General features: G+C 44.8%; 1 protein-coding gene across 1 annotated transcript in view; it reads right to left on the reverse strand.

Moving 5' to 3' along the window:
* LOC138287199 (protein NEDD1-like) overlaps positions 1–23,424 on the reverse strand; it is a 224,377-nt gene that overhangs the window by 12,842 nt on the left and 188,111 nt on the right. Inside the window, exon 10 of the mRNA XM_069227559.1 lies at positions 10,188–10,254. Within this exon, the coding sequence (XP_069083660.1) occupies positions 10,188–10,254 (67 nt within the window). The remainder of the gene's footprint in view (positions 1–10,187; positions 10,255–23,424) is intronic.

Below are 23,424 nucleotides of genomic sequence, written 5' to 3' on the forward strand. Positions count from 1 at the left end.
TGTACCCACTTGCCAGGCCCAAAACTTCCATTTCACTACATGTAAGTCACCCCTAAGTTAGGCCCTAGGTAGCCCCATGGGCATGGTGCAGTATATCTAAAAGGTAGGACATGTACTGGTGTGTTTTACGTGTCCGGATGGAGAAATACTGCCAAATTTGTTTTCACTATTGCAAGGCCTATCTTTCCCATATGTTAACATGGGGTTGCCTTTAAGTATCTTTTAAGTGCAGTTTCCCATTGGGAGCAGACAGAGAGGTGGAGTTTGGGGTCTCAGCTCACAATTTACAAAATACATCTTTTGGTAAAGTTGGTTTTTAGATTGTCTGTTTGAAAATGCCACTTTAGAAAGCATTTTATTGCTTAACCATTCAGTGCTTCTGCCTGTCTGCTGAATACATGTCTGGGTCAGACTGACATTTGAGCTGTTTGTGAATTCCCTCCAGACAGTGACACCAAGGGAGCTGAGGTGTGTCCTGCATATCCTGATGAGGCTTCCTGGGCTGGAGTGGGGGGGGGGGAGAAGCTGTGACCTACACTTGAAGGGCTATGCCTGTCCTCTCACAATACAGTCTCTAACCCCCTGATGTGTGTCTGGGGCAAGGTAAGGAAGAGGCAGCGTCTCCTGCACTACAAAGACCTTCCTTTGATGTTTGCCTACTCCGAAGGCAGAAATTAGTGTAAGTAGTAGTTCCCAAAACCCCAGACTTTAAGATGGATTCTGGGTCAAGAAGAACCTCTGCCAAGGAGAAGAGCTTGAGGAGAATCTGCCACTCTGTCTGTTGCCTTGCTGTACTGGACTGTGGATGCTGCTGCTTCTGTCTTAAGAGGGAAGGGACTGGCCTTTGCTTTCTGAAACCCTGCTTGTGAAGTTTCTCCAATGGTTTGGATTGAACTTGCTCCTTGTTCTGAATTCTCAGGGACATCAAATACTTCTTCTGTCAGTGCCTGGAATCTTCTGCTGAGAGTCCTGACTTGCTAAGTGGTGCCAAATCCAGTCCCTGGGCCCTTAGAAGAGGTAATTGGTAACCTGTGGGAGAAAATCCATGCACCGCTGTGTGCGTGCCACAAATATCGACGGAGCGCCTGTCCCATGGCGGAACATTTGATGCAGTGCCTGCCTCGATGGCTGGAGAATTGATTTAGCACCTGTTCTCAATGTGGACCCTTTGCACAGTCCGTCAGAATTTTCCACACACTGACTTTGGGCGGCAAAACCTTCAACATCACCACACAGACCTGAGGCTGCTTGTCCAGCAATTGACATCACTTCCCTGCGAGGAAAGATTTGATGCATCTCTTGCCCGGTGGAGAAAGAATTGACGCATGACCACACTTGCAAATAAGGAATTGACGCATTGCTTGCTTTTCCGATGCACGCTCACCGGTGCAGCTTTATTTTTGACGCATACCAGGTACTTTGTGCTAAAGCAACACATCCTTTGATTTCTATGGATTAAGTCTCTTTTCTTGTGTATGTTAGATTTTTGTCATTTTGGTCTTGTTTGATTTAGATAAATATTCACTATTTTTCTAAACTTGTGTGGATTCAGTTTGTGGAGTTTTCACTGTGTTACTGTGTGTGTTTGTGCAAATAATTTAAAAATGACATCTGAGATAAGCCTGACTGTTTGTGCCAAGCTAACAAGGGGGTGAGCAAGGGTTATCTACGCTGTGTATTTCCTTTACCCTGAATAAAGTGAGGGTCCTTACTTAAACAGGGTATAAACTGACAGCCAACAAGAGGCCCCACTCTCTTTCCTCTATCATGGTTTTATCACCGTTCATCTTTCAGTAATGTTCATGAAGGCAACTCATATATCAAAGTACGTATGGCTGGAAGAGCCTTAAAATTTGTAGAGGTTTCGAATTTGGGCTTGGTCAGACCCCTAAAATATCTTTAGTTCATAAACTGGCAGTGATTAAAGCAACAGTGGGGTCCTGGCATGATCACTGCAACTCTTTCTGTCTGACCCCACCCTAAGAGCTCCTGATTGTCCAAAATATAGCAGCAATCATCATGCTGGAGGTATCTTGAATAACATGTTTCCCACCATCTTGACCATTTACACTGCTGTCAACTGAGAAGAAGATAACATTCAAAGTACTCATCATTAGTTGCAAAGCATATAGGGACCTTTTCCCAGATTTCTGAAGAATGTTACTGAGATCTATACTCCACCTTAGGATCTGCGCGTGTCCTCTGCCTGGCTTCTGACTCTCCCTAACATATGTTCAGCTAGTCAAGTAGGTGTCGTTTTTGTATGCAGGTTGTGGAATGCACTTCCCATTTAATTATGTACAATGGCTAATCACAGAGAGGTTAGGAAATTACTAAAGACTTATTTATATAAATAACTAACCAATAGAAGGCATAACTATCACCAGGACATCTTTGATTAATTATGTGCTTATAAAACTGTGAACATAACAAAAGAAGCTCTCTCACTTGCTATTGAAACCCTGATTGTAGTGATAGACCACTTTTTCTCTGTTTAACATATAAAATGGTCATTCCTAATAAACTGTTCACTGAGTCCTTGAGCAAGTTTTGTCTGCTGGTTCCGTAGTATAAGCAGAAATTATGCTCATCATATAATAACAATTTTCTTAAAAATAAATAACTAGTTCTTTCAGGTTAAATCACAACATATTATTATGGCACATCCTATCCTGGCAGAGACATTTTCAGTTCCCTGAATGCTTTGCTATCTCTGTAGGAAGCTGGTCTGGTTTGTATTGGGTAGTTACACCTTAAACCAGGTCCAGTTATCCCTTATTAGTGAAATGTAGTAGTGTTCTAGCAGCTTAGGCTGACAGAGATAGCTATAGCAGAGCAGCTTAGTCTGAACTAGGAGACAAGCAAAGCTCATGCAATACCACTTATAGTTACACAGTAGTTATACACAAGTAGTGACAATACTCAGTGTTACCAAAAATATCCTAGAGGCAATACTCCTTCTGGAGGTAAATATTATACACAATATATACACTATACATCGAAATAAGGCAAATAATTAGACATAGGATAGTGCAAACTATAGGAAATGCTACAGAATGCAATGGGAGAAAATAGGTCTCGGGGCAACAAAAACCAAATACTAAGAAAGTGGAATGCGAATCGAGAATTCCCCCCAGACAAGTGTAGGGTTTGGAGAATCGCTGGGAGAGTAAGAATACAGTAAAGGTAAGTAAATTACCCCACCCCAGAGCCCAGAAAAGCAGGAGTAAAGTACTGCAAGTTTCCTTAGGACACACTACACCTCGTGATTGGAATTATTGCAAGAACCAACCAAGTCTGCAAACAACAAACAGTGGATTCCTGGACCTGAAGACCTGCAAAAGAAGGAGACCAAGTCCAGAAGTCGAAAGAAGTTCCAGGAAGGACAAGAGCCCCTGCCAACCCAGAAGAGGGTGCAAAAAAGGGTCCCCAGTTGGACGAAGACTGCAGAAATGCACCCTAGGAAGATGCCAGCGGGTTCCTGCATGATGTAAAGGATGTCCCATGTCATGAAGTTGATGCAGGCGAGTTTTGGCACTGGATTCTTCCAACAAGCCTTGCTTCCAGCAAAGTCGTGTTTGCATCAACCAGGCTATCTGGACTCAGGAGAGACCTGGGGGCCTCAACCCTATGTGAGAAGGAAGAGGGGGCTCTCATCACTGTAGAGAGCCCTCAGAGCATCAGATCGCACCCATGGGAGTCCCAGGGCATGGGGACAAAGAAGGTGCAAAATGCAGTTGGTGCAGCACTAAACAGGAAGGTTCCATGGTGCTGGAGAACAACTCAGTGAGTTTTGCATCACAGGATAGAGTGCTGGGGACCTGGACCAGGTTGTGCATGAAGAAATTTGGCAAATAGTGCACAGAGGCCTCAGGAGGTGAAGAAGACATGGTGCAAAAGGGTACTGTTGTTCTGGGGGAAGGCAAGGTCTTACCTCCTCCAAATTGCAATAGCAGGACCTCAGGACAGTCTGTGTCGATGGGGTCCACCCTTTGTGTTCCAAGGAGCACACTCGTCGCCAGGAGAGGAGCCCAAGAGAACCAGTCGTCAACTTAGATGGTGCCTGCATGAGCAGCGGAGTGATTCTGTCACCCCACAGGAGAATTCTTTGGTCCTTCTGGTGCAGGGTGAAGACAGGGAGTCCTCAGAGCGTGAACACCATGGAAACTGTTTCAGTTGCTGGCTGGAGATTAAGTTGCAGAAGAAAAGTATCCCTTGCAGATACTTTGTTGCTGTTACAGTGGTTCCTGGAGCAGGTTGCGGTTGATCCAAGGTCAGAGGATGAATTAGTAGTTGCAGAGGATTCCTGCTGGAAACTTGCAAGTAGAATCTCAAGAGAACCCACAGGAGAGACCCTAAATAGCCCTGAGAGTTGGATTGGCTAACGTATCAGGTATGGACCTATCAGGAGGGGTCTCTGACATCACCTTCTGGCAATGGCCACCCAGAGGCCTCCAGAGTGCCCCCACACCTTACAAAACAAGATGGCTGAAGTCTGGGACACACTAGAGGAGCTCTGGGCACCACCCCTGGGGTGGTGATGGACAGGGGAGTGGTCACTCCCCTTTCCTTTGTTCAGTTTTGCGCCAGAGCAGGGACATGGCATCCCTGAACTGGTGTAGACTGGCTTATGCAAGGAGGGCACCATCTGTGCCCTTCAAAGCATTTTCAGAGGCTGGGGGAGGCTACCCTTCCACAGCCTGTTACACCGATTTCCAAAGGGAGAGGGTGTAACACCCTCCTCCCAAAGGAAATGCTTTGTTCTGCCTTCCTGGGGCTGAGCTGCTCAGACCCCAGGAGGGCAGAACCCTGTCTGTGAGGTGTCAGCAGCTGTAGCTGTAGTGCAAGTCTCAGGGAGCTGGTTTGGCAGTACTGTGGGTCCATAATGGAGCCCCCAGAATGCATGGAATTGGCTCCCCAATACCAGATTTGGAATGGGGGGACAATGCCATGATCTTAAACACCTTACATGGCCATATTCGGAGTTACCATTGTGAAGCTACATATAGGTATTAACCTATATGTAGTGCACGTGTGTAATGGCGTCCCCGCACTCACAAAGTCCTGGGAATTGGCCCTGAACTATGTGGGGGCACCTTTGCTAATGCAAAGGTGCCCTCACTCTTAAATGAAGGTTAGACATATAGGTAACTTATAAGTTACTTATGTGCAGTGAAAATGGCTGTGAAATAATGTGTGCACTATTTCACGCAGGCTGTAGTGGCAGTCCTGTGAAAGGGTTTTGTCTAAGCTCCTTATGGGTGGCAAAAGAAATGCTGCAGCCCATAAGGATCTCCTGGAACCCCAATTCCTGGGTATCTAGGTACCATATAGTAGGGACTTATAAGGGGGGTCCAGTGTGCCAATTGAAATTGGTAAATGAAGTCACTAGCCTAGAGTGACAAATTTAAAAGCAGAGAGAGCATAAGCACTGAGGTTCTGGTTAGCAGAGCCTCAGTGACACAATCCAGCACTACTGACAACACACACATTAGGCTACAAACTATGAGCACTGGGGTCCTGGCTAGCAGGATCTCAGTGAGACAGGCAAAACACACTGACATATAGGTTTTTATCTATGAGCACTGGGGTCCTGGCTAGCAGGATCCCCAGTAACACAGTAAAAACACACTGAAACACACTCACAAACAGGCCAAAAGTGGGGGTAACCATGCTAGAAAGAGGCTACTTTCTCACAATCTCCATAGTTTTCTATATCATCAATATGTCCAGCTCACAGATTCTTATGATGACTTGGCTAATCACACTATGGCCAAGATTCAAAATATACAGGAGGGTATTAAGACCTTCATGACCCTTCAGTTTTAAACATGTTATCTCATAGGACAACTTACTATCTGTCTTGCATTTTACTTTTTTATCTACCTGAATATGAGAATGGTGAATCACTAAAGGGGCTAAATGGACACCCCCAGGCAATACATGAGCCAAAGTTATTTACAATCTTACTCTTCTGCTATTCGCTTGACCGTCATGGAAATAATCACCTTATCTCTTACTGCTGGCTTCATTTTGGAGGAATGGAAAAGAGACATGGTCAATTTGTTACTAAAACCCTAGTGAAACTGATGTTTCCAATCAATTAACAATTTTACTAGAAAATATTGATTTGCCGAATCCATGGCAATTAGACTTTTGATCATCCATAGTCACAGAAACAGCCCTGTCACTTGCCTCAGAGGAGTGATATGTTGTTGATCGAGGTGATTCTGCTACTCTTCTGTTACTCAATATATTGATGGCATTTAATGCAATTGACCATGCCATTGTTTTAACAGAGTTAAAATGACTTGGTATATCTCTAAAGCTCAAGGGATCTCTTGCGGTATGCCTCAGGACTCCCCTTTTGCTCATTCTTTTTAATAACTGTATTCACTTCAGATTGTGGTTATTAAATTGTATGACAACTCCATTCTTTCACCCGCAGATGACACTCAGATCATTTTTAGAATGGATCGGCAATCTCTTGCTTTGGCCATGCAGTTGGCTTAATGCCCCCTAGCTGTTCAACACTGGATGTTGCTAAACATTCAGCAACTTAAAAACAAACCAATAAGACAGAATTGTTAGTGGCAGGCAGACATCCAGATAGATGGGATAATGCTACTCAGCATTTAAATGATATAAGGTGGAAAGTATGCCCCTTTCAAGTCCTTAATCCCCAATTTTGGAAAGCATTGCCTCTTGGGTTTAAAATCAGTTTCATCATACTCTGGGCACCTTTTCTTTTAAATTTGTCTCCAGTCGACTCTCCAGTATCAGCTGTTGATTTTGCAACACCAAGGTGCTCTATGGGTGAACAATGCACTATACAAGTTTCTTTTAATTTCATTTATTGTGCAATGAGAAAGAGAAACACTTACATGCAATTTAGGGACCCTTTCACCACTGAACTGTATCTCTATCGATACGGGTAACTGGAAGAACATTTCAGACTATCCAGAGATCACATGCCTGTGTCTTTGCAACAGCCAGTGACTGCTATAGATTATTTTAGAATTGTTCCTGAGCAGACAGATGGTGACTTTTCTATCATGCAGCAGCTATTTGATCAACCTAGCAACAATGTCCTTACATACCTTTATTTAAGCCCTCCTAACAATCATTTTACAATTTCCATGATGGGATGTCAAGTCTGAGGAATGTAAACACGCCATACAGGACAATTTAGTTAAAGGAATCTCTCAGAAGAGTTCAAGACCTCTGTGGTTTTATAAATATGTTAATGTACATTGAGCTGAGAAGGCTGTATACAATTTGATGCATAAGGCAAAAGGCAGCCAGAGCAGATTTGTCATCACAGAACACCCACCGCCCCGAGTTTAAGTTGTTCCAAACAGAAGTGTTCAATGTGTTTCAACTGGTGAAAGGAGTCACCACCTTAAGCATCTTTAAATGTCCGGACCCAGTCCAAACTGATTACTTTTAATGTGAGCACTATGAAGAACATTTGTAGAGTATCTTTGTTGAGTTGTACATAGGATGTTCTTTATTTCTTTTTCCAAAATTAACAATCTTGCTTCTAGCCAACACATGTTTCAAATGGCCAATATGCCTCAACTTCTTCAGGGCTGAATAAATTACAATTCCAAGCTACTTAAATGTCCCATCAATTTTAAAGGACATCAGTGCCCCTATACAGACAACATCTGCTGAAAGTGATATACCAGGGAACTTGGAAAGGGGATCTACAGTGTGCACTATCCACAGTGGTACCAAAGTAACAGTGCTAGGTCTCAGTATGCTCTAAAACAGAATGAACCTACTGGAGAGTCAGGGCAGTAAATCTGACTTTTTCAAACCCATTTCGATGGAATGCTCCTAACTTATTACAAGGGCCACCATGTCAGGATTTCCACTCGATCCCCTACCTCCTAGAGTGTGAAAAGCGCAAGGAGATTAACTTACCCTCCCAACACTGCAGCTAGGTAACCAACCTTTAAAGTCAGGGATTGTGCCACATTTGGGGAAGAAGGCAGAAGTCACCCCCCTTCTAAAGAAACCCACATCAGACCTGTTGGCCTGGAGCAACTGTAAACCCACATCACTCCTCCTTTGCCCTGTGAAAATAGTAGAGCAATATGTAAGTCTGAGGCTGTCCCATTATTTGGAATCCCACTCCCTCCTTGAGGATGAACAATTTGTGTTTCGACCTGGGCATGGTACTGAATCAGCCCTATGAGTTGCTATGAACGAGTTGCGGATGAGGACAGACAGTAGACAGTTGACAGTCTTGATTATGTTGGACTTGTCGGCTGCCTTTGATATGGTTAGCCACGCAATCCTCTTGGATAAACTAGCCTCAGTTGGAGTGCTGGGTTGAGTGCTGAAGTGGATGGAATCTTAACTGTTGGATCAGTTTCAGGCTGTTGCCCTGTCCCCCATAAAAACCTGTGAAGGGAGTTCTGCAGGGCTCAGAAAGTAGCCCCATCTTGTTTAATTTCTATATGAGACCACTTATTACCCTCATAAAGGAGCATGACATCAGGCTACTCAACAACCATGAACCTGGAGGAAACAATGTCAGATTTTCAGAAAGGCATGTCACATATTGTTAATAATATGAAGGTAAATTCACAAAAGTTAAACAGGGATAAAACTGAATTCTTATGCTGCTCACTCAGCTAGCAGAATCCCCTTAATACTTCCCCATAACATTTGGCCTCCGTCGCCAGGAGAGGAAACACAGTCGTCGGCCACAGTCTGCAGCTTTGAGTTCGTATTTGATAACAAGCTGTCTCTGGAAAGCCCTGTCACAAAAGTTGCAGGCATTTGCTTTGCACTCCTTCACAGTCTAAGGAATGTCTTACCATTGCTGCCTGTCAAAGCGGAGTTTTGGTTATGCGGAGTGTCATACTCAGCAGACTAGATTATTTCAATGCCCTGCGACTTGGAGATCCTGAATTCTTGGTGAAGAGACTGTATAGAGTGCAAGGAGCAGTGGCAAAATTGGTGCTCAATAGACCCTGTAGGTCTTCAGCATCTAATGCCCTAAAGGAATTGCACTGGCTTCTTCTGAAGCAGAGGATCGTTTTCAAATCCATGTCCATTGTGTTCGAAGCACTACATGGAAGAGGCCCTGTGCCGTTGCAGCACACACTGAAGGGATATATGCCCGGAAGACCTCTCCGTTCAAGGTCTGCAAATTTAGTCTGTATTAATAAATTCAGGTGGTCAGGACAAGGAGGCAGGGCCTTCACAGTTTAAGTGTCTCAGCTGTGGAATAAGCTTCCTCCTTTGCTACGGACTTTTCGCGAGTATGCTGCAATTCAGGAGAGCTTTGAAGACCTGGCTTTTTCCAAAGCTCTCATTCTGGCCCCTGTGCATATTTGTTTTTTTTCAGCAGTATGGTACATATATGTATACACTGGTGACAGTCATGCTTTATGAAGGCTTTAAATAAATAAATATATCCGTAGTCACCAAGAGCTCCAAATGCTCACTCACCACACTTCCATACTGCATGATAGATGACAACTTGAACATAATAAATTATGACTATGCTGTTCAACAGAGGTTGAGAAATTACTCACATAAATTCTTCTTGTGTGCAGTGCAACAGCAAAAATCCTCTCTGTTTTAGAAGTCCAAGAATGGAAAGAAATAGAAAATGGCAGAATAGATGACTTACGGTTAAATGGGTAGCAAAGAGTTCCCCTCCCCTAACATTAGTGATGACTGGAGGTGAGGGGATGGGCTGAAAGGATTGTGAACAGTATTTTGGGCTGATCAGAAGTCAGAGGTAAAGCTGGAAGGGCTGGGGGCAATTGAGATGAATCATCCGCAAACTGGATGGCTCTAGATTAGAACCACAAATAGTCACGTGTTTCTTCGAGTTTGATGGGTAAGATGATTTCACCTCTACTGTTCATGCTTCATATTATTATCTATCGCATAGCTAGGAACTTCAAGTATTGTCAGATACAAAAATACTACAACAAGATAGAAAGATAGGGCAATTGGCCCAGGACCACACAGGTTTGATCTAGTAAAGCAGTGGGGGTGAAAACTCCGGTCACCTTTCCCAAGGTTGAACATATGCAACAGGGAGCAGTCAATCAATTCGCAGTTTTAAAGGTAATTACAAATGAAACAATGTTCTTTCTTTCTTGTGCGACTACTGTATTTTCTAGTTGCTATCCTCTGTTTTCCTATCTGATACATACCAGTTGCATGTGGAATTGCTTCAGCATCTCTACTTGAAGATAAAAAATGTCTTGATGGCATGCTTCCCTGAGAAAAATTAGAAAAAACAAGATTGTAAATATTTACAAGGAAAAACTAGTGTTGTCCATCCATGTAGAGCATCTTTGACTATTAAGTAAAATGTTAACTCTAGGGATGGTTAACAATGTTCTAAACAAAAAAAAAACAACAAAAAAAAATTCTAGTATTCATTTTTTTTTTTTTTACCACGTTTTGATTCAATTGACCTTTTTAAATACAGCAATGCTACAGAGAAATTCTTAGAGAGAATCTTCTCAAGCCTTTCTCGCCGACTGCTCTGTTAATAGTACTGCTCAACCTTTATCCATTACGGATCCTCAGCTTTCGAATTTGGCTGTGTTGTTTTCATAATAAAGAATGGGCTATTTTAAAGTTTTATTTTATTTTAATCAAACAACTAACTTTAGATCTGCACTACTATGCCCTCAATGTTCTGCTTCATGCTTAATGGGATGGACAGAATGGTAGCACACCTAGCAAGATCAAAAGCCATTTAAAAATGTAATTTGGCTTCTTCAATTGTGGTCCACATCTTATTCCCCACTAAAGCTTCTATACAGCTGTTTTATGTCGCATGCAATCTCTATACTTTACACTACATATCCTTTAAGCATACAAAGACATCAATGCACCTATTAGCTAAATTCTTAACTGAGTAAATGGAATGTTAACCCTATACTCTCACACAATTTTGAGTCCTGACCTGTGTAACACCTTTCTTTCGGTCTCATCACATGATCACCACTGGAACCCTATATAATAACTAAGAAACAGATTTTCCTTAACATTCCAAAATGGTATCAATCACTCTATACCAGTTAAATATGGAAACTTATAAATGTATTAATCAAACATATTTAACGGGGTTTGGTGTTTGAAATCCCATACTTATCCTTAAATGTCATCATTGCAAAACCTGAGACTTTGCCCAGTTACAGTAATTGAATTACTTTAAAAAAAAAAAAAAGAATCTCTGGAATCCCATATCAGCTACTGTTAGACCTGCCGCCTTAAGATGGTCTTCCCCAAAACTTTTTGCCTGCTTGCCTCCATTATCCTGGATGTCTTGCTTCTGTTGGCCTTAGGACTCTGTGCACTTTACCACTGCTGACCAGTGCTAAAATGCTTGTACTCATTCTCCTAAACATTGTTCGATTGGCATATACGTGATTGGCATATTAATTTATTTGCGAGGCCCTTGCATAGAGGCAGACCATATACTCAAGGACTGTAAATTAAATGCTACCAGTGAGCCTGCAGCACTTTTTGGGCCACCCACTTCAAGACATGTCCCAGGCCTTCCATTGCAGCCTGAATGCAGTGTCCCATTGCCATACCGACTTGGCATTTAAAACCCCTTGCAAAGCATTAAACCTCACTTTTTTACATGTCACCCCAAAGGTAGGCCCTAGGTGTCCTGTAGAGCAGCAGGCTGTGAAATTAAAAGGTAGTTTTGCATGTCCCAGTAGGGAAAAACTTGCAGATTTGTTTTTCACTACTATGAGACCTACCACCCACACAGGATAACATTGGGGATTCCATATTACATTTAACAAGCTGTAATTCTTAAATGAGAGGAGACAGATATGGCATGTTTGGTACCTATTAACTTGTAGTGAATACACCCTTTTTAATGGTAAAGTTGAATTTATCATTACAAGTTTGAAAATTCCACTTTTAGAAAGTTGGCATTTTCCTGTCCTCAGGCCCTCTGTGCCTGCAACCTGCCTTAAGGCACATAACTGGGAAGAACTTACAGTTTAGACTTTATGAATTCCCCTCAGACGGTCAGCCAGTAATAGGATTAGCATAGCCTGAATAGCCTTTCCACTGGCAGGATGGGGGCGGAGTTGAGCGCAGCCACACTTGCACCTGAGTAGGTTGTGTCCTGCCACCACACAATAGGCTTAAAAGCCCTGTATTGTCAGTGCAACCAACTAGGAGCCAGGGCAGGAGAGGCAGAAAACTCCTGGAACTTCAAAGAACCTTTCTGGATACTCTTCCCACCTTCTAGGAACAGGGCAACAGCGTATAAAAATAGGGCTCCCAGAACCACTCTTCAGTTCAAACAGGACATGCAGAAGGACTCTCAGAGGATTGCCTGCTGCTGTGAACTGCTGTGCACTCTGCCAGTCTGCTGTTGTACCTGGAAGGACTGTTTTGTTGCCTGGAGCCTGCCTTAACCCCACAGAGTACAGCTCTGCATCTACACCTGCACCCAGGACTTCTGGAATTGACTCCAATGAGTAGTGTACTGGCCTCCTGTCTGGATTCATAAGGGATATAAAAGGCTTCCACTATCTTAAACCTGCACCTGGACCCAGCCTGAGAGAGTCCTGAACTCCCAAGAGGGCTCCAAATAACCCTGGACCCTTGGTTATGGTACAAAATGTGCCCAGATGGCAAATTTCCAAAACTGAGGACTTACACAATATGTGGCCAAAAAGTGCTCTGAGAACCAGCAGGAGATCGGGACCAACCTGATCGCCTAGCCACCCCACGTTCATTGCTGGTCCAATTAACCTTGCAGCTTCTCCCTCTATGTTCTTCACGGAAGCAAATCTGTTTTACTGGTCCTTCACCAAAGGGGTGTCCGACCTGGCTACAGCCTGTCCCGCTGGAGATTTTCGATTTCCATCTCAATGACTAAGTCAGATGGTAAAAGTCTTCACCATGGCTTCACATCACAAATATTCGACAGTGATGAACCCTGCTCAGATAATCCTGCAGCCTTGTCCTGCTGAAATTGTACATTCTCAAAGACGTTCTCTTCAAAAAGTTTCTAAAACGATCGATAAGTGCTGACCGGGCCCAATCCACTTCGTATATCCGAATTGCGCTCCATCTTTGTCAGACTTTTGATTTTGCCATGGTCTAGTGAGACCAGATGTCTGTGGTTAGCGCTTTCTGCTTGTAAGCGCTATTTTGAACCTTAAGATTTTTTTTTTTAAAAAGAACTCCGGTTCTACTGATTGGATTTCACCGGGGATGGACGCTGAGCGGAGTCGGGTGGAGCGTCTGGACGACATTGCAGTCAGTGGAGGGTGGCTCACATCAGAGGAGCGGCTGGGGAGGAGGTGCATGCCGGGACACGCCAGACGAGGGGAGGTGCGGGGAGCGGAGCCGAACGCACAGTGCTGCCCACCCATTCCCGATGCCTTATTTCTCTGCCAACCTGGAGCTGTAGGGCACGAGCCGGAGCCACAAGCCCTATTTGGCCCCCAGCCTAATGTACTCAGTTTGCCCGGCCAGAGCTGCATGCTGCGTGCAGGCATCCACTTCGACTTGACTTGGTCTGGTGCTGCAGGCAATGGTAGGTGCTTGCCTGAGGCACTTACCCAGCACCTAGTCAACACCCGGCTAGCACCTAGCCCATCAAGGAGAGTTAAACGTGAGGCAGCTGGGGTCAGGGGCTCAAGAAGCGTGGTGAGCAGGTGCCCAAGCGCCCTCTCACCCCCAGTCAGTCGCTGGTCATGCCTACGTGTCGGACAGTGGGACAGCAGCATGGTGTTTGGATCCGGGCATCACGTGGTGGTGCCAGCAGGGAAACAGGAGGGTGGGTGGAGCCAACACTGACATCCCAGTTGCTCGGACGTGGCTAGGAGCCAAAGGTGCCCTACTCCTTCCACTACACAGAGGCTCAGAGGCCAGAGTGGCAGGTGTACAGGAACTTCACCAGACCTCCCAACTAGAAGTGAGTGAATCAAGCGCCAAGCATCAATTTGCACCAGCACGTCACAGCACAGCCTAGGCCTAACACAGATTAAGGAGGTGGTGTAAGCACCAGTGTGCAACTGCAGAGTACCAAACCCTGCAGTCAAGGACACCAATTGAGGGAACAAGCTACCTAGGGGCTGTAGGCCGCAGTCACCTTTTTGCACAGAAGTGGTCGGTGTAGGACCGGTGCGGCTTGTGCCTAAAGGGAAGCTGCTAAACACCTGATCACCACATCGCCAGCACTGGCACAAGCACTCAACCCTAGCCTGGTTACCTAAACACCTACTTCTAGTAAAAGGAGCAGAGGAGCAAGGATGGCACTAACTCGGGGGAGGAGAAAGGCGACAAAGAAGTTAAGGCATAGCTCCCCTGGACCAACATACTTAATGGTCCAACCGAATGACTCCTCTGAGTGGAACTCTGCCACCAATCCAACAGCAGCCAAGAAACCTGTTAACACTACAAGTAAATTAGCTGGACACCTTAAGAAAGAGGGATACAAAAATCACTGACTTCCTGCCAACTAAGCCATCAGACAAGTCCATCCCAGGTCTCAATGGCACACAGTTGGTCGCACTGCACATGCACGTTGTTACTGAGGCAACTTTTGCTGCAATAGAGAGGCCCCCTCTTGTTCGGAAAAGCTCCCACAGCAGCACCCCAAGCACCCTGAAAGTAATAACTACGGTGGGAGTACACATTGGTAACCAACTCCTTCTCCTCCCTATATCTTAGCAATTGGAATAACTGGAGCCAGACCTCCCTTCCACAGTCTCCACAAGTACCCAAAGTACAGCTATTACAGCAATCACGGTGGGGGGGGGGAGAGTATTAGTAATAATGACGCGCAACACACCTTTAATTGATCTCTCTGACACTTGTGCTACTGTTTCTTAAATTGAGCTGGTGGCTTGTGAGGGTCCCACCAATGCGGCCCAATCGTCTAACACGTACACTATGCGAGGAGGGGAGGAGCATTCGTAAAATCGAACAGCTACTCTGAAATAGCGTATTACCAGTAGCACAGCTCATCAGCGGAGTTGGAGGCACACCCCTCCTCCAACCCATGGTGCCTTTATGCCCTAGCCAGGCAAGAAGGCAACGGGCACTGTGTTGGGCTGTCTAGAGGAGGTAAGAGTCCGAGTGAATCCTTCTTTGGAAGCTAAACTCAAGGAGGACCGGTCAGTTCCCGGGAAGGCTGGGGCCTCTTGGCAGGCCCTCCTGTAGACAATCTCTGCAATGTAAGCAGTGATTTACTATCAAGCAGGAAACTCAGGTGGACCTACTCAATGTCTTGATTCTTACACCCAGCAAGTGTTATGTCAATGTGCTTCTACACGAGACAACTCACCTAAGATCATCAAAATCTTAAACAACATCTTGACTAAAGTCAGGGCCCAGGCCCCCAGATCTCAGGATGGGCTTTATAGGGGGGGAAGGATCGGTATTCGATAATCACCTTGAAAAGAATGGCACAGACAGTGAAAATAGAAACCCACAGGCTATTTGCTCTTCCCAGCAGGAACATAACCACAGTTTATCTGCGTGCTGCAAAACCTCCAGTACTCAACCAACAAATCCCGTCAAAGAAGAGGCTGTTGGAGAAGCTTCAAACACCTCAGCAGCAAATCAGGCCTCTCTTACTAAAAGGGAGAAGAACAACAAAGGAAAGCTCGAAAGAAGGCCAAGGTGGCTCAGCAAAACAGCATCTGGAAGTCATTCACAAAGTCCAATAGAACGCAGGGCAAAGACCCTGAGGGGAGAGACAAGGGAGACTTGGAGGGTAGCAGCACACACCCCACGCAGCAGCCTACCATGCAAAAGGTTAACCAGGCTAATCTAAAACAAGGTGTGCCTATATTAAGAAGTTACCCATCTCACCGAAACCAGTCACTTAGGATATCAGATCATTGCACAGCTGCCAGGGTGGTAACCAAGGTCAGTGGGAGATCACAACTAACAACCCCCAGGAAGTGGATCTTCACATCGGTCAGATCACTGCTCAAGGGAGCCGATGGGGCAGCGCTGGGTGGGAAGCCTCTGATTACAGGGAAAACATCCAATCTCCTACAGTAATCGAGCATTGTCAGGCCTCACAAAAGCTTCTACAGGCAAACACCATGCCGAACACTGGCAGGAAACAATACACAAGTAACAACACCAACCTTAAATTTCTGACACCAATATGCCCGCCAGGAGGTCAGACCTTACAACAAACCGAGCCTCTGAGTGATCACAAACTCCTATTTAACCCCCAGTACAATTCAAAAGGGGCCTTTGATATCTTGGATAGAGGAACAATCATCAAGCTCATAAATGAAATTCAGCCCCTGTCTGCAGACAGTGGAGTTTGTTCCGCACCCGAATCACAGGGACAAAGAGGCAACATGCACATATTGGGCCTCTCCAGGCACTGCCGCCCCAAATCCTGGCATACCAGGACACCTTTAGGTCATGGGGCATCATGTTGCAAAGACAAGAACTATGTCGATATCCCAGCCCCCTGCTACCGGATACTGTGAGGGGGCTTCAGTGCTGAAAGGAGCAGTTGGTGCGAAGGTGATTCAAAGCAGCCGAGAAAATCTAACTATAGTAAGGAATCAAAGTTCACTTCCTCAGGGGAGTAGCTATCAAGTATTTATTGGCAGGCATCCAACTTGGACTCCAGCAGAGCGGCATTCCATTATGGTCCACAGCAGCAATTGGTCCTGACCAAAGACCTAGATGGGAAACTGCCATAGAGGATAGCCTCTACATATGCTCCTCGAATTGCCATGGTTTGAAGTAAATGGTCACAGATGCAGAGACGTTGACGTTCCTACAGAAATTCGATATCATGATGCTTCGAGGAAACCTGGTGTACGGAGTCTATGCAAATCTCAGGCTATGTCGGCTGGCATGTTCCTGCAGTCAAGAGCCACAAATTTGGGCATCCCAAAGGTGCCCTCACAACATTATGTTCAACCAAAACCAATTGGGCTATCAAACAAATCGATTTCGGTATAGCCTGGCTGCTGCCAATTAAGTTGGAACCTCAGGAGTTAAACGGCGTTAATACCCCACTTCTGTTAACCAATGTGGACATTCACCCGAACAAGGAGCAAAATAGAGAAAACATGGAAACATTGTTAAACATCCTCAAATTGTTGATGAGGCAGCACAAGGAGGCTATTCATTTTGTGTCTGGTGACTTTAATGTTAATTTGAGCAAAGGGCTATACAAAAAGGGAAAAACGCCACGGCTTGCACCTGAACAACAGGTTTGAAAATTGTGGCTCTGTCACTTGATGACCCACCAAGGGGGAGACTCTCCTTCACTAGTAACATTTTCAAGTGATTTAATGGCTTCACGTTAATAAATGAAGCAGCACTGCCACTCGTCCCAACCTATAATATTCATGCATGTCTAGAGAGCAATCAGTTTCCCCAAGCCATACAGTCAGAACAGGTATGGAAGCGACTTCCAACTGGAAACATCATCATCACCGCTCCTATGACCTAGAATACAAAGAAGTTAAAATTGCAGGGGCATGGCATTGAGAAAGTTATGGAAGAAGTGTATTGCTGTGCAGGGTCACTTGAAGAGCTTAGGAAAGAATTTGAGTATCAGGAACAACCTACATTGTGTTCAGGAGCACGGGTGAAGGCATGGAAGCACCTATGTGATTCATTATTGAACATATTTCCTAATAAAATCCCTATCTCAAGCTCAGTAATTGCTGCAAACTAAAATCTGAAAGGTGTTGCCGAAGAGCATCAACGTTTAATAGATTTCTGTGTAAATTAAAAAATCAAGTTACACGTAAGGCCAGAAAAGTGGCAAAGGAGGCACGAATGAATAAGAACCCTGACAAAACAAAGCTCCTTAAATTGAGATCACAATATAAGAAAGACTGCTAGATGAAAAAAAAGGAAGTTCTATGAAGATTTGTGGTCAAAGCTGCTGACGTGTAATAAACTGAAGAACAACAAAAAATTCTGGCAACTGGTGAATGGGCTGGTACATGGGCAAAAACGTCATTCCAATGCAGGCATTGATGCAGCCTACTGGGAAGCCCATGTCTCAGTGTTGTATTCATCCTCAGACCAAAATGGGATGGGAGGGGTCCCTCTGCCCTCAATTTGTAGCACCTCAAGTTTGACTGGCTTTGGTTTTAGAGTAAAATTGACAATAGACGCCTCCCTTCCCGACTCTGATCAAGACAAGGCTATCATGGAAATAGACATTGAGCAGCTAACAGGCATTACAATGGAGCTAAAAACGGAAGGAGCCGCAAGTCCGAGTGGCATCCCTAATGCCCTATTTAAAGGTGACGTAACATACTGGGCCTATTACCTGGCGCTCCTCTTTAACGATCTCCACGGCACCAAGCGGCTTCCAAATGCCTGTAAAGATAACCTCTTCCATCCAATTTATACAACCGGCAACCCTGCATCTCCAATTAATTACAGGTTAATAGCCTTGATTGATGTAGAAGTAAAGCGTTATGCATCCTGTCTGCTGTTACAATTATCGGTGTGGGTACATGAGAGACAACTCCTACCACAAAGTCAGACTGGCTTCAAAGTCGGCATGGTGACTTCAACCAACCTGACAGCTTTGGCCTTGCTAGGCATAAAGTCCAGGCACAAGAAAAGCTGACTATTTGCCTGTTTTATTGATCTTAAGTAGGTGTTTGATCGAGTCCCAAGAGCTCGCCTATGGGAAAAATTGAAAAGCTGGGGTCTTCCTAGTAGCCTGCTGAACGCAATGATGGAACTATACTCAGGTACCTGGGCCCAAGTTAAAATTAGAGCAGGTGGTCAGGTTACCAACAGAATCCAAACTTTAAATGGTATAAAGCAAGGATGTGTTCTAGTCCCTATACTTTTTAATTTATATTTAGCAGACCTAGCCAATGCTCTTTCTTTGGTAAACAATCGCCTGCCCGTTTTGGCCCAGGAAGCAATTTCATGGTTACAGTACGCAGACGATATAGTATAACTTAGTCAAACTCCAATTGGTCTGCAGTAGAGCACTGATGCATTCACTGGATATATAGCCAAGCAAGGTATGGAACTGAACCGGAATAAAACCAAAGTGGTCAGAATGGTGGACTCAAAATGTAACTCTTTCTCATGGTTCATTAATGGAACCAAGTAGGAGGTCGCTCCCGCTTACAAATACTTGGGTTTCATAGTGGACCAAAATTTGACCTTTAAACCTCAGCTTGTCTCCGCTCAAGCAAAGGCACAATCTTTGACTTATAGGTTCAAGATATTAAAACAAAAAATTAGCTGTCCATCATACAACCATCTGCTCTCTGTAATGTCAGCATGTTTAATACCAACAGTTACATATGGGGCTGAAACTATGTTGGGCAAAGAAACAGCAGTTTTAAACCAAATACAAACAAAGGCCTATAAATCAGTGTTCCAGATTCCAAAGTCAGCTTCACCAGCTGACATACGCCTAGAATTTGGATAAAAAAACTACAAATTTCAGAGCAAAAACACGTACATAAAACTCTGCTGGTGACTGTGAGCTGCAGAGACAGGATCTATAAGCAATCTATGTTGGTGTGAAATCGAGGAGCAACAGCGCTGCAATAAAAAAGGCTCATGGGGAAACCATCTAAACAGCTCTATAAAGGAACTGGGCTTGCATAATGTCTGGGGTATGAGTCTGAGTAAAGCGGAATTTTACTGGATGGCAAACGCTGCAACTCGGTTACTGTCGCTCACTATAGACAAGAACGTGCTTGCCAAAAGAAGACATGCCTGGACCGTACTATCATCATATAAAGAACTCCAAGCACAGGAATATTTATCTGCATTTTATATGCATTTGTTGGAATACCAATTCGTGCTTCTGCGCTTTGGGTCGATTGAAATTAAAGATATGGCCCCTTCCTGGAAGCAGCAGTTCAGCAATCTTGTGACCTCTGTGGGTAAAGACAAGAGTCCCTCTTTCATGTATTCTGTGCATGCCCAGCATTGGCCAAACAAAGGAAAACATACTTGAAATACATTTTTATGGCCTTGGGGATATGCTCATGTAGGCCAGCCGTCATTGGCTGGTTAAGTGACTCTTCAATTCATCTTGCAAGTACTTAGCACAGAGCTGGCTTAGACAAACAGGTTTTACAATTCCCTTGTGTTCGATCTGTCAGCCTTTAGGTGGCCTTCCCCCAAACCTTTTACCTTACTTCTCCTGTTTTTGCTGAATCTGTTTTTGATGGCCTTAGGACTCTGTACACTTTGCCTATGCTACCAGTGCTAAAGTGCTTGTGCTCTCGCCTCTAAACATGGTGAAATTGGTTTACCCCTGCTTGGCACATTTAATTTACCTGTAAATGCCAAGTAAAGTCATACTTCATGTATTGAGGGCCGGTACATTAAGTGCTATTAGGGGGCCTGCAGCACTGATTGTGCCACCCACTTAAGTAGCCATTAAAACAGGTCTCAGGCCTGCCATTGCAGACTATGGCCCTCATTACAACTTTGACGGGCGGCGGAGGCCGCCCGCCAAAGTTGCGCCGCAGGAATACCGCACCGCGGTCTGAAGACCGCGGCCGGCATTCTGAGTTTCCCGCTGGGCAGGCGGGCGGCCGCCTTAAGGCCGCCCGCCAGCCCAGCGGGAAACAACCTTCCCACGAGGACGCCGGCTCGGAATCGAGCCGGCGGAGTGGGAAGGTGCGACGGGTGCTACTGCACCCGTCGCGTATTTCACTGTCTGCTATGCAGACAGTGAAATACAAGCGGGGCCCTCTTACGGGGGCCCCTGCAGTGCCCATGCCATTGGCATGGGCACTGCAGGGGCCCCCAGGGGCCCCGCGACACCCCCTACCGCCATCCTGTTCCTGGCGGGCGAACCGCCAGGAACAGGATGGCGGTAGGGGGTGTCAGAATCCCCAAGGCGGCGCAGCATGCTGCGCCGCCTTGGAGGATTCTGACGGGCAGCGGAAAACCGGCAGGAGACCGCCGGTTTTCCTGCACTGACCGCGGCCAAAGCGCTGCGGTCAGAATGCCCTAAGGGGCACCGCCAGGCTGTCGGCGGTGCTCCCGCCAACCGCGAGCCTGGCGGTCACAGACCGCCAGGCTCGTAATGAGGGCCTATGTGTGCAGTTTTAAATTGCCATTTTGACCTGGCAAAATAATCCTTTTGCCAGACCTAAACCTTTCTGTTTAATGCATACAAGTCACCACTAGGGGAGTACCTAAACAGCTCATAGGTTGGGTGTGGTGTATTTAAAAAAGATGGACATGTACTTTTAAGCTCTGCATGTCCTGGTAGTGAAAAAAACCTCTTAAATTTGTTTTCAATACTGCAAAGCCTACCTCCCCAAAGGGATAACAATGGGCTACCTCATTACATTTAATAAGTAATAACGTTTGACCGGGAGAAGATAGGAAGGCCATGCTTACTGTCTGAGGAATTGTAACTTTAAATCCTCTTTAATGGTAAAGTCAGATTCTAAGTTATAGTTATGAAAATGCCACTTTTAGAAAGTTGTCACTTTCTTGCCCTAACTGTTTGGCACAGATGGCCGCTTCCTAGGTCACATGAATAGGTGTAGTTTGCAGTTGGACTTTGTTTGTCCCAGACAGCATCACAATAGAAGGTGTGGGCGTTGGCAGGATGGGCCATCTCTGGCAGGATGAGGGGGCAGACATGTCTCCTACCACACTTGCACCTCAAATGGACTACTCCAGCACACTCAGAAATGATTTTACACTAGTCTATTGTGACCCCAGACAATCTGGGGCCACAAGAGGTGGTAAGGAAATTCCAGGCACCTCTGTGGGGTGGGGGAGGGCTCTAGAAGCTTCTCCTTTCTCAAATTGGACACTAGGTATAAGTAGTGGAGCCTCAGACCCATCTCTTCAGATCACTTCTGGACCTGTGTTTCCTTCACAAGAAGGACTGCCCTCCCTGTGAAGTCTTCCCTGCTGAGCTAGGACTGATCTGCTGCACAAGGCCTGCTCTGCCTCACAAGGACTCTTCTGCTGCTGTGGACTGCCCTAATGAAACCACCCTGCCTGTTTGTACCCAGAGCGTCCAGAGTGTCTTTTTCTAACTTGGTGTGGGATTTGTCTTGTGGTGGTGGGTTATCACTTTATTACTGTCTGTCTGTATATACTTTACACATTGCCTTGAAGTTAAGGATGACTGTTTTTGTGCCAGGCTACCAGAGGGCTAAGCAAAGGTTGATTTAGTAACTTTTTGTGGTTCAACCTAACAGGGATTTTGGGTGTTACTGGATTAGGGTTTCATCCCACTCAACCAACAACCCAATTTCTCACCTTGGGTCTGTGCCATTTGCTGTATTTCAATGACCCATTTGTTTGTAAATGTCATCATCTAATTAGGTAGAGCTTCATGTGCTGTAGCCAGTATGGCAATTTGTAATGGCTTTTTGATCTACTTACCAGAAAGGTGTTTTTCTTATCCAAGGTTGGGAGATCATCATCAAGATGCACATCGGTTCAGAGAGGTTGATGATTAGACAAGCTTACCACTCTGAGCTTGTGCGCACAAATATAATTTGGAAACATGATGTCTGGAACCCTTCCAATATGTCTTGTCATGTCTAAAGGGATAGTGATACCTATTGGTGCTAATGTTTTGCTGCCCATGAAGGGGCTTATTTTTTAAATTCAATCAAAGGTTTAACCAGCAAGATTAAAGACATTTTAGAAATGGGTAATAGTTAATGGAGGACCACAGAGACAGTGGTTGTGTTTAGTGTAAGAGAAGGGTCGGTTACTCATAGTAGTGCAAGAAAAGCATGGCACTACCACAAAGTTTGCCATTCATAGAGTGTTGTTTGATTTAAGACCAAGTTTCTCATGTAGGAATTAAGGGCCCTGTCCACAAACATGCATGGACATGTGCATCCATGGAAAAGTTTAACAAGTGCTGCAGTATTTTATGACATACATTGAAGAAGTAAAAAGGTACATGCTGGTGTCCCAGTAAGCCTTAATAACAGCAAGGAAATCAAGGGCTTAAACCTTGTGATGTAAGTATAAAAATAATTGGTGCTGCTTTTACATGCTAGAATCTGATTTTAACAGTCTGCCACTTTAGAAGCAAGTGATAAAGAACCAAAGAATATACAACATTCCTTACTATTCTCAACAGAAAAGAGCAAAAGGGTGCCATGTTTGATGGAAGCATGGAGCTGCTCACAACCAACATCTCCATTTTAAATAAATCAACATGAATGTTGGCACTTATACCATTAAAAAACCTACCCTTATGGTACAATGTGTGTGATCTGAGTATACATATGTTAAAAAGGGGGAACTAAAAATGGGGGCACAGCTATCTTGATTTATGAGTGTAATCTCATGTTTGCCAGTCATAAAATATGAACTTAGACTAATGATGATTTGTTCACATGTACAGTTACACCAGAATAGTGTTCTATTACGTGTGAGCACATCTGTTCAATAGGGCAGGTTGTGGGTGTT

Source organism: Pleurodeles waltl, chromosome 4_1, assembly GCF_031143425.1.
Source record: "Pleurodeles waltl isolate 20211129_DDA chromosome 4_1, aPleWal1.hap1.20221129, whole genome shotgun sequence".
Taxonomy (NCBI): Eukaryota; Metazoa; Chordata; class Amphibia; order Caudata; family Salamandridae; genus Pleurodeles; species Pleurodeles waltl.